We start from the raw sequence: 12,630 nt of genomic DNA, 5'->3' as shown, positions 1-12,630 counted from the left end.
TCCCGCCATAAACCTGCCAATTATGTTGTTCCCATGGCAACTCCCGCCACTGGGATTGTCAGTTCTTTTAGTTATGTAATTCCTCCTCCCCCTCATTCCCTTATATGTATACCTGTTTCTCCTCCCTGGGCCCAGTCAATCACCCCCACTCCTCCCAGTTTACTAGAATCTTCTTTCCCACGGGGGTTATGATTGGCTGTGGTCCCGGGGCCCCTCCTTTACTTTGTATTGATTGGGTTCTCCCTAATGTCTGTTATGTTAAGTTCCCTCCCTTGTCCTCCCTTATTGGTTCTCTGTAAACCCCTCCCTGAGATTCCTCACCCTTTATAACCTTGTTACTCCCCTTGCTCTTGGTCACTCCCTGGCTGACATCTTGGGTTTCCCCAATAAACCTGACTTTGTCCCCAGCGAGTGTCCAGCTCCTTATTCCCGTCCTGGTGGCAGCGAGATCAGTCTGTGGTGAGCACAGCCCGAGGCCCTCAGACGCCAAGGGGTGCTCACCTTGGATTGCAGCTGGGTGTTGGCCGCCCTCTGCTAGCCAGACAACTAGCCCTCAAGGCTGGACACCTCGCCGCAAATCCAGGTAAGATTTTTATTGCAATAATGAAAAGTAAGGTCAATCTGAAGATAAAAATTTCCTCTTTCTATAAATTCATCAATACAAATTTTTTTATCTGCTTTACGTGGCCAGCAGCTAACATAAAGCTCAAACAGATGACACAATTTAAAAGTTATGCTGTAAGATATAACTATGGCTTTGAGCTCTGTAAGAGAAATATCTACAATACTTGCTTCTCTTATAAATCAGCTTTAGTTTTGGTATGCAGCAGGTACTGTAGGCTTTTATAATCCATTTAGCACAACAACACTCTCTGCTAAGCAAAACTGTTCAGATACTTCATTCCTGTCTGAATATCCAACCACTTTGTCACTGAAGATTTATACATTCTCATGATTGCACTTAAGTAGCATTTCATTATTTCTGGGATGCATGCTCTTGAAATGTGTAATTTAAACATAATCCCATTTTTGTACCATGTACATTTTCATTACACATCTACTCAGTTGCTCTCAAACTCTCTAGATGGTTTTAATTCAACGTGGATCCAGTGTGAAAAGCAATCATTCAGATTTTAAAAATGTAACACTGCCATTTAGTAGCAAACAATACTACTAATAAAGAATAGATGCTAACATATTATCTGTAGAAAACCATCAGGTTAATGAGGACTTCTCAGTTTTTCTTATCATTTTTACTGTCTCACCTCAGTAATAGGCAGGTGCCTCTACCTCTCTCAATACTCCTATGCTTGGAAGATTGTGGACTGCTGTAATTCCTAAAAGGTAGTAATTTCCATCAAGTAGTAAAATAGATTTTAGAAAAGGTAACTACTCTCTGTCATTTCCACATTCAGAAGGAAGCCCTTAGGGTCAGGACAGAAGCCTAAGAGATATCCAGGAAGAGTGCCTCTGTTTTATCTAATTTCTGATCATTTATCTACATTCTTTGTATGTAAAGCATAATCTTTAAGAACAGAAACATTAGCACAAGGATCATCACAGAACTGTTTACATTGGAAAGGACCCCAAACACAATCAAGTCCAACTGATACGGTTTGGACATGGCAGTGTCTTAACACTGTATCCCCAAACTCCCTCTCTACAAGTCTATTAAATACTTCCTGGCACGGTGACTCAAACACTTTCCTGGGCAGAATGTTCCACTGCCTGACAGTTCTTTTGGTGAGGGAATTTTCCAATCTAAACCTCTCACTGAAGCACATCTTGAGAGCCATTTCTTCTCGTTCTGTCTATTGCTTGTTAGTTCAGAGAAGAAACCAACACCCACAACAACCTCTTTTCAAGGTTTTGGTAGTAAGTAAGCTGCAAGCGTTGTTGTGTGTTCCCTGTGAATATGCCCAGAAAGGCACTGCAGCCAGGAGAGCACACACACTGAGAGAGAGGGAAAGCATGAGGAGAAGGGAGTAGAAGAAAGGAACTGTTCTGGACTCACTGCAAAGCTGAAGTCTATAGTACTCAAAGAAAAAACAACCAGAGAGAATATTATCTAAATTATATTGAGAAATCTGAAATTTGATATGGTAAAGTATAGTTTCAGATGGAAATTAGCGCATGTTCAGTTAACCAGCACTAATTACTTTCACACACAGAATGACAAAAGCTGTGACAGGCTGATGATCTCTGCCTGCATCTAGTCATTTTTGACTGAACTAAGGAGCAAAAATGCATGAATTTAGTTTGATAGCATAATGACACCAAAGCACAAAAAAAGCTCACAAAAAAGTTATCTGAATAAAGAACCACAACCTGTAACCAGTTTTACATTAGTCGGTAAGTGGCAAAACTCAATTCCTTGATATTTGATATAGTAAGAATTCCTGTTTGTGAACAAGCACTACGAAGTGTCATATCTATTGTATATAATTACCTTAAACAGCTTTACAGAAAATCAACAGAAATAAATTGCATTTTATTACTTCTAAAGTGAAGCTACAAATTTTCCCAAGTGGTCCATTTAATTTCTAATCTAGGCCACTGAACTGCAGGAGGGCTGGCAATTATACTGAGATTTCACAGAGTCAAAGAACCACAACATCGTAGAGTATGCTGACTTTCAAGGGACACAAAGGATCATTGATCAATTCCCATCCCCGTTCAGGACGGGACCCCAAGAGTCACACCACGTGCCTGAGAGTATTGACCAAATGCTTATTGAACTCAGACAGGCCTGGTGCTGTGACCACTTCCCTTGGGAGTCTGTTCCAGTGCTCAGCCGCCTTCAGGGTGAAAAACCTTATCCTGCTATCTAACCTAAACATCCCCTGGCACAACTTCAGGCCATTCCCCTGGGTTCTGTTGCTGGTCACAAGAAAGAAGAGACCAGTGTCTCCTCCTCCTCTTTCCCTCACAAGAAGTTGTAACTGCAACGAGATCCTCCTCAATCTTTTCCAGGCTGAACAGACCAAGTGAGCTCAGACACCCCTCACATGGCTTCCCCTCGAGGCCCTTCACCACCTTCATTGCTCTCCTTTGGACACTCTCTAACAGCTCAGTGTCATTTATGTTGTGGTGACCAAAACTGCACACAATATTCAAAGTGAGGCTGCCCCAGAGCAGAGCAGAGCAGGACAATCCCTCCCTTGCCCAGCTGGTGATGCTGTCCCTGATGCCCTCCTGGCTGCCAGGGCACTGCTGGCTCACTACTGACCAGGACCCCCAGGTCCCTTTCCACATGCTGCTTTCGAGCCTCTCATTCCCCAGTCTACACACACAGTCAGAGTTGCCCCATCCCAGGTGCAGAACCAGCACTTTGTGTGGCTTGATTTCAGAGAGCAATGTAGATAATTTGTAATTGTTCCCACACTGTCCTAAGTAACAGAGTGGTGCATGTAGAAATATTTGCAGCTGGGGTTTTGTAAGTGTTCCTTCATTAGAATCTATAATTTTATCACAGCATCCAGAATCTATACCATCCAGAATCTATATCTACTAAAGTCTGAATATTTTCAAGGAGGAAAAGCTTGAGGATTAGATTACCTTTCCAGAAAAATAAAATAAAGACAAAATCATCCCATCCAAATAGTCACAAAATATAAAATGAAACTTAAAAACTATAGTGGCAAGGTTGTTTATAAAAGTCTGGTACCAAAATAATTCAAACTTTCAACATGTCAGATATTAGATACAATATTAGATCAATACAGAGATCTGTATTGATCTCTGGTCAATACAGGCCCACAATTACTTCTGAGTGAAACATTATTATTATACAAAAACAAATACCTACAAAACTTTATTAGTAGCCTAAAAAGAGCATTAATCCAATAAATTGTAGTTTATTCATGCATAAGAGACAATAGTTGCTTTTTGCCCTAACATTTCCATAGTGAATAGCAAATATACTGCAGTTGTACAAGCCTATGAACAATGCAGGGAAAAGACATTAGCACTTTTTTTTGCCCATCCTGCTACATTCCACTGTTTTGAAGTTCTCTATCTTTGTAGAGAGTATTTTAATAGAGATCCTTCAAATGTAAAGGCTTTTGTAATTGGAGTTTCAGAAAATCATACTGTACAGTGTATATCCAGCTATGTAAATTATACCTTAACTCTGTATTCAGGAATAAGTAATCACTTTACTGAATTGAGATAACAGATACCCTACCACTCTGTTCTCCCCCACACTTTTGTATATTTCAGCTGGCCTTGCTCACCATGTCATGTGTATTAACATTAACATTCAATTTTTATTGAAGGAAAAGAAAACAGCAAATATTAACCATTCACAGAAATTCCTCTAAGGATTCAACTCAATTTGAGAATTAATTTCCTTTTTAAGTATTCACACTTTCTATTTGCTTTATTAAAAATTTATGTAGTAAAGCTTCACTGGCATTTGTATCAAGACCTGGTTTCTAAGATTTAGCTTCATCTAATGAAGATTAAAGATGTTATATGGGAAAGCAGTATTTTCCAATGTCTCAGAATATTAGAAAAAATAATTTAAAATTTCTGAGAGCTATGCTTTCTTATTATTAATTTTAAGAGGAAGAAGAAAATTAATATTTCTTTTTTGAAATTTTAAAGAGTTTTAAACGAATCTCACAACAAGGCTGCTTTCTCAGTTTCCCACACTTGAGTAAAAACTATTAGTTTTACTTCAGTGACACCAAATGGTTAGTCAGACAAAGCAAATCAAAAAAGAACAAAATAGAATAGCAAGACAGAGCTAGTAGAAAGAACAGAACTGGAAACAGATAAGAGTTTGAAAGTAGCCATGTGAACACTCCAAGAGCGCAGAACTGAGACTATAACCTGAAGGAAGAATATCAAGTGCTTCTGACTATCTTTGGAAATCAGAATGTGAGTGTGCACACTTGAAATAAAAATTAAGAACACTGTTGGCTATTTTAAAAGACACTGAAATATATATTCCTATGATTTACAGAGAACCAGAAAATGCACAGGCAATCCTGCTCACCTGTCTTCATTAAAACGTCGACCAACCAAAATTTTGCATTTGTCTGGAGGGAGACAAGCTGCTAGCAAAGGTACCGTTCTTAACACTCGACTTTCCTGTAAAAAAAAGAAAAGTTACTTTTGAATAAAATCAAGAAAGGCTTCTATGAATTATTAATGTTTTTATTTTCTATCAAAATCTGTTGACTACAGAGAGAGAAAAAAATTTAGCAGGTAACAGGACAAAAAATATTCAGGAAAAAAACCCCAATCTTGATGCTTCAGATTGTATCGTTTTAATTGACAATATTGAACTCAATCTCAACTAATCTACGATCATCACCATAAATTTGAACTAGGCTATCACTATAAAAAACAGTAACAAAACTTGAGAGAAAAATCACTGAATAATAAACAGCGGGCAAAAAAAAGCATTAGCATTAATGAAATAGTATCATTATCAGTAGAAAACCTGGGTAGGGCTCAATTTCCACAGATAGATGCTTCAGGGTTCTGTCCTGAGTTACACACATCACTCAGGTTTTGAAAAGTACATCCTACTTGCAATCACTTCCAAGAATAAGCAAAGGCAAAGGTAAGACAAAAAGGGGTTTGTACACCTAGCTATGCCACTGACCTCTGGATCATAACAGCAAGCATGAAAAAGGAAAAATGACACAATTATTCTATTTACTTATATATTTATTATATATCTATACCTATCCATCCATCTATCTAGCTAGCTATCTATCTATCTATCTATCTATGTATATATATATATATATATATACACATATATATATTTACCTATATGCAAAAAAAAAAAAATCAGACTGAGCAAATAATTCCATCACCTTTGCACTAGTCCTGATGCTGGATTTCTATATTTTTAGTTTTTAAGTTAGTCTCATGATGCGCAATGATGCAATAACACTGATCTGAAACCAAGTATTTAGACCTTGACATGGAACGCTATATTGTCCTGGGATTCCTCCACAAGCAAAAATCTAAATAATTCATGTAGCTATTATGCAAAATGGAAGTTTAACAGTACAATTTCCCACATGTGATCCACTGTTCTACAGCAAGCGATTCTTCTCCCTTTGACAACACCTGATACATGTGCACGTCTATCTGGCAGCTTGGCCTCTGGATAGTGTGAATGTGAAGACATTAGTCACATTAATCCAAACACAGGATATGTGTTTCTTGACTTTCTGCATTACTATCTTCCCTCAGTACCAGTCTCAATAGCACCATTTGACAAGAGCTGAAGGCTTAATCCAAGGTACTGCAGACTTCCAAAGCCAACAATGAAGCACATGGGGGATGACAGTTTAGACTGGGGGGCAGCAGGGGAAAGATATTCTCTATCTGGTTAGTTTATTGGGTTATTTTTGAAACAGACTGTTAAGAGTGTATCTGTAATGCAATGGCAGACTGAAGGATCAGATACAGTCCAAAAGGCTCATCTGCCTTCAAGACTGATTGTCTTTTGAGTGTAAGCAGCAAAGGGAACTTATTTTTTGTCACGTACGCCTCTGCAGTTATGCAATAAAAAGCACCACCTGTGACTACCTGCAAAGACCACCATTTAACAGGACTTATCTCTGATAAGCTAAGGGCCCTCATATAGTTGGATAGTTACCATAGTGGTCTTCCAAGGATAGTTTATTCTATAAATTATCACTATGCAACATAGAGTAACAGAAAACTTGCATCTCATTGTGAAAGACACCTGTTCTGATTGCTAAATAATAAAAAGTTGTAGATAGCCTTCCAGACACTGGAATGCTGTATAAATCCAGAAAAATCTGCAGACTTTTCTAATACTCTCCATCATGAACAGGGAATTCAACACAATTAAAATGCCAATTCAATATCTCTGGCATATTTTTAAACTTCTTTTTCCCAGCAAGGGACTTCAGTGTATATTTAGGTAGTTTTCAAATAGGAAGTCACATGGAGGATATTTCTATTATACACAGTCCATTAAAAATCAGTTTTCCCATTTAGGGCCCAAACATGTCATGGCTTCTCTTTTATTTCCCTGAAAGAGAAGACTTTTTTAAATTGGAGTTTTTTTGTATTCTGTTTAAATTCCTTCAGGAAATTACTCTTTGCATGTTGACTGAACAGCTGTCAATGTCAAGCAAACAGCTGCACCATGAGAGTACAGTTTTCTGAATTCCACAGTCTGCTTTGTAGACCCATCATCTACCCAGATCTGTGTAAATGTGGTACAATTTCTAAACACCTTATGATCCACCTCCATGGGCCACTGTCAACCAAAGAGAAAAACATCAATGTACATCCTCCTACTGGTAAACCAAAACACAGTGTTCTGAAGCTGAACTGTAGTTTTCAGTGGGGAAACAGGTAAGGTCATCACTGTGTTGAATAGCTTAATTCACATTTTAACAGAACACTAACATCAATAAGAGACCACTGCTGTAATCAAAATACATTTCTCCATGGATCTACTCTTAGCACCTCTGTGACACACAGTGTTCACAGAATCACAGAATATGCTGAGTTAGAAGGCACCCATGAGGATCATTGAGTCCAACTCCTGGCCTTGTACAAGATACCCCACCAGTCACACCCATGTGTCTTTATTTTATTTAATGTTACTTAATAACAATGTTATTTCATTCTTACAATTTGTACAAAAGTAAGTAGATTTCAATTCCAGTAAGACTATACTGTTGAGATGCCTTGCATGCATGGAGTTACAGAAATAAGGTGTGATTTCAAAGATACAATAATTCAGATGAACTGAACAACAAATATAGCAACTCAGATGAACTGGCATTCAGTCATGATGTTTAAAAGTAAAAATCATTATATGATTGCCCTGGTTTTGGCTGGGATATAATTAATTTTTTCCCAGTAGCTGATATATGCTGTGTTCTGGATCCAGGATGAGAATAATGTTGATAGCAACAATGAAAACATCGGTACATTAAGTAGTGTTTACCTAAGCCAAGGACTTCTCAATTGTCCACGCTCTGCCAGTGAGGAGCTGCACAAGAAATTTTGAGGGAGCATGTCCAGGTCAGATGACTCAAACAGGCTAAACATGGTTATTTCACATGAATGTTATGGACATATTTCACATGTCCATTATTAACTGGGGATGGTCAGGACCTGTCATTGCTGTTTAGGGATGGGCTGGGCACCAGCAGGAGGTGAGCACTGTATCATGTATCAGTTGATATTATTATCATTAATAGCAGCAGTAGTGGTAGTACTACTGCTCCTGTATTTCACTTTGTTTCATTTATTAAACCCTCTTATCTCTCTCACAGCAAGTTTTACATTTTCTCCCTCTGCTTCTCATCCCCATCCCATCTGGCAGAGGGGCAAGTACTCTGGTACTGCATGGTCCTCAGCTGATGGCTGGGGCTGAAGCAAGACAGTGAGCTGACAGCACAGCTCTTTCCTCCTGCCTACCATTTGCTGCATTGGGATTAGAGCCCAAGTCCCATAGGTACCATAGCCTTACTCACCTCTGCTGGATGCTGAATTATATACAGGCAGGTGGAGACCTTTAGTGGATGTACAGGCAGGAAAGGACACAAACACACCTTCTGAGGACGGCTACATGGCGAAAGGGAGTAAGAGAACAATAAAAATAATCAGCAGCTTGTGAAAGAAGATATAACTACATTGCACAATACATATTCCCTAAGAACTTCACCTAACCACATCGTATTAAACCTCATGTAATTTTATGTTTGAAACTCCTTTCACTTCTAAAAATAAAGAGGCAAGACTTTCATTGAAACAGCATTTTGAGAACACTGTTCAGACACTTCCTGTAGTTTGGTTTGGGTTACAGCACTCTGAAAATTCTTCTGTCATCTTCAAGATGAGCAGCTTACTAGTATCCGTACCCTTATTAGACAAGTCTGTTACTTCTTTCCTAACAAGTTAGTTTCAACAATATGATGACCTATAATAGAACTTACAATATTTACAATTTATATTTATAATGATTGATTAGAATACAACATTTTAAACATATACACACATGAAAACCCAGACATGCTGTATTTTACTTTTTTATAATTCCATCTATGCTGAAGACATGTAGAGTGAAAACAAAAAAATCCTTATCAGGAACATCCAATCTAAGTCAGAAAAAAATGTATTTAAAATTCTTTAGTGTACTGTTTCAAGCTGTTGAAATGACTAGCTGAAGAACAGTATCTAAAGAAATTAACTTATGCTTAGTATGAAACTGATCTGCTGAATGATCAAGAATAAACAGAAGCAAAGAAGTAAGCTTGAAGTTTTACACAGAGAAATTGAACTGTCACTGCAGAAAAAAACACATTTGCGTGCACATCCATGGGCAGATGTCACTCTAGCTCTTTGCACAGATTATTCAACTACTCAGGAAAATGAAGAATTTTCTTAACAGTGAAACTCCTACATGTATTCATCAATTAAATCACACCATCTCTGCAAACAAAACTCTATATGCTTAAAACATAGAAAGTCAGAATTTTCAGCAGTGACAGGGACTTGGAGCAGAATTTCACCTGCAGCCTCCTTGTAACCTTTACTGTTAACAGTTCATAGGCTGAGCAACCAGGAGAGAAAGTAAGCAATGAATCACTGCAGCAGATGTGATTCAAAGAAGTGAATTCTGAAGACAGGTTCAGATTAAATTCATGATGAGCCTGACACAGAATGAATTTGCTTGCTGACAAGAGCATGCATCCAGACAGGTGGACTAAGTAATGCTACAGTAATCCACAGCAGTACAAGTGATCCCCATTCAAACATTAGTATTTAATAGTAAATGGCAGCATTATAAAAAGGCAGTAAGAACTGGTAATCTCCTCTTTACCACTTGACAGGCTGTGCTAATTTAAAACCTGTCCTTCAAGCCCCAACAACTGAGGCACAGAGAATATTCCCTTCTTACAGGATATACAGTTAAAGGTTACCCAACACCAGTCACAATACAAAGTGAGGACAGGGGGAATGTTGATGCAAAACAAGGAATTGGTACTTCTCAAAATAAGTAACAGAAAAACTAATGTTAAATATTTAGACTAAAAGATTCACAGTCAATAAATCAACGTAATGACAAACTGGAAATTATTCTGATACACTCTTCTGGTGTACTGTTGCAGTAGCCTGCTGCCTGTTTTTCCTTCTAGTACTGGCATTTTCCTGCTGCTAATGCAGCATAAATTTGGCACATTCTGATGTATTAATGGTCAGGCTTCAGGCCTAAAATGAAGCACTCAGTAACCTGACTATTCAGTGGGCTACCCAAGAGACCTTCATGATGAATGAACTGGAAAAACCTCACTTCCAGGTCTGATGGATTGTTCTCCAGTGCAATCCCCTTATCTTTTTCCCAAATATTCTCAGATGTGAGCAATTTAAACAGAAATCTCTGTTTTGATACTAAACTAGAAGCAGCAGATACTGTGGGGGCTGGTTTTTTGCCTGTGCCCTGATTGTTAAGTTAAAGTTCATCCTCTTTCTGATCATCAGGTACATCAGAAACTCAGGTGTGTGTACGAAGTGTTGACTCCTTGGTTTCTCCCCAATAGCTGGTTCACTCCAACAGCTGGTTTCACTTATAAGTTGTTAAAGGTCTCCCCATTATGACATTTTCTGCTGAAGAGAGATGAAGGCATGAAAATCTACTAAAGGAAGCTGTTCCAGAACAGTTAGCTGTTGACTTCAATCCCATGAGCTACACTGTTCATTACCTCATAAGCACACAAAAGAACTTCACAGTGATTTCTGACCTCAGGGTGTTTAATTATAACAAATTTCGCTAGATATAACTTACTTTCAAGTCTCCCTTTGGCATATGCTTTTTGTATTTTCCACACTGGTTTGGATTTTTCACAGATAGTTTAGGCCTTGTTAATCTCACAGAAAAAAAAGAAAAAACCAAACAAAAATAAAGAAAATACTTGGAAAGTAAGTCTTTTCAAATAGCTGCAAAAATAAATTCTGCCTATAATTTGATCTGTAGGGAGCAGAGAACAGACTATGACAAATAAAGAATTTCCCAATATAATTTAATTACTTACATATGCATATACATCATTTAACTTTAAGCACCCAATTAGGTACCTAACTATGTTGAATACACACTTTTCCAACCCCATCTTGAGCACACAAGACTTACTTCTGTAATTTTATTTTGGATCCTAACAGTTATTTATGAGACAAAAACCCCCCAACGTTATTTCTTCATGAAATCAACATTACCAGTCCACATCTGTGGGACAGGAAGCACTACAGAACAAACCAAGTTCTGTTCCACCCCCACAAAAGCTGCCTTTGCTCTGAGAAAGGCCACCTAGGCAGAAAAGACATTTAGTCTTTTTCTTTTGTTTAAAGATGCTGTTTTACTCTTGCCCTGCATACACAGCTGATATTACAGAAAAGAAGCAGCACAAGGAACTTCTTTAACACTGAACATCATCTTTTTCTCATTTCTGGAGATCTAAGTAGCAATCATCTCTAGGCAGGAGCACTAGTGTTCAGAATATTAAGGAAAAGTTTTGTGGGTTGGGATTAGGATCTGAAGAGGATAATTTTAGGATATTTTTACAGGATATTCTCCTGTATGCAATTTCAGTACAGCTCAAAGCTACCCAGTGGATTCTTAACGGTTTTTCAATACAGCTTTTCTAGTTTAAAATTGATGATGAAGTAACCTATCACAATGGCATGATTAAAAGAAAAAATCATCATTCCACATTTGGCAAGAATGCTCCATATGAAAAAGACAGCCACATACATGTACGGACTTAACAGCTTTCCTTCCATTATTTATATCTCAATGAATGATACTCAGAATAACATTAAGTCTACCTTCCCAGCAGAATTGAATCTGGACAGGGACTGTGGTATCAGATTTAGTGTGATTATGAGTTTCTGGGCAGAGATACTCCAAAAGTAAATATGCCATAGTCTGGAAAACAGTGAGCTAATTCTGGAATTCTTTCCAAGTCTCTGTATTATTTTACTGTAACTTGCTTCAGAACTTTACCCTGCTACATGTCCAAAGGCTTCTTCTGAAAGCAAGCATCATTCTGTGAATGCAAGTGAGTGTATTCATACACCCATAGTCAGAAAACTACAGTAAATTATTCAAGGATTTGAACTCAAAGTAAGCAAAAACTAACAAAGTTGCAGTCTTATGCTCAGCATTTGTAGACATTTGTATGGAAACATACAGAGGTTAAGTGTGCCAAGCACATGTTCTAGAAACAATGCTTCCAATATTAAAATAAGGAAGAAGCTGATGTTTATTAACTACTAACACTTGTAGCAACATATTCATGTTCCACCACATATTGCCAAGGTCAGGCCCCAGACTGTATTTTCAAAAAAACATGCCTGCCAAAACAGAAATGGCTGCTTCAAGTAAATGAGATTTCTCTACTGTTTTTGTCAAAACACCAAGGGTTTCAAGGTCACAACCCACCTGAGAAATCTGAAGAAAAGCCACAAAGTTACTATATGCTTGTTTTATATTAACACTATTAGGTATGTTTTATACTGACAGAAGTCCATTACTCCCAGGCATTAAAACAACATTCAGGAGTTTTACAAAGCTAGGGTGAGGGGTGAAGTTTAAAAGGAGAAGCCCAGATATTT

General features: G+C 37.9%; 1 protein-coding gene across 1 annotated transcript in view; it reads right to left on the bottom strand.

Moving 5' to 3' along the window:
- The window catches only part of DTWD2 (DTW domain containing 2), a 70,132-nt gene that overhangs the window by 33,491 nt on the left and 24,011 nt on the right, over positions 1–12,630 (bottom strand). The window contains exons 2-3 of the mRNA XM_063179714.1: positions 8,493–8,583; positions 5,003–5,097 (exon numbers count right to left, since the gene is read on the bottom strand). Of these exons, the coding sequence (XP_063035784.1) occupies positions 5,003–5,097; positions 8,493–8,583 (186 nt within the window). The remainder of the gene's footprint in view (positions 1–5,002; positions 5,098–8,492; positions 8,584–12,630) is intronic.

This window comes from Melospiza melodia, chromosome Z (genome assembly GCF_035770615.1).
Source record: "Melospiza melodia melodia isolate bMelMel2 chromosome Z, bMelMel2.pri, whole genome shotgun sequence".
In the NCBI taxonomy this organism is placed as follows: domain Eukaryota; kingdom Metazoa; phylum Chordata; class Aves; order Passeriformes; family Passerellidae; genus Melospiza; species Melospiza melodia.
Note: the sequence above shows the minus strand (reverse complement) of the source record. Positions and strands in the feature narration are given on the sequence as shown.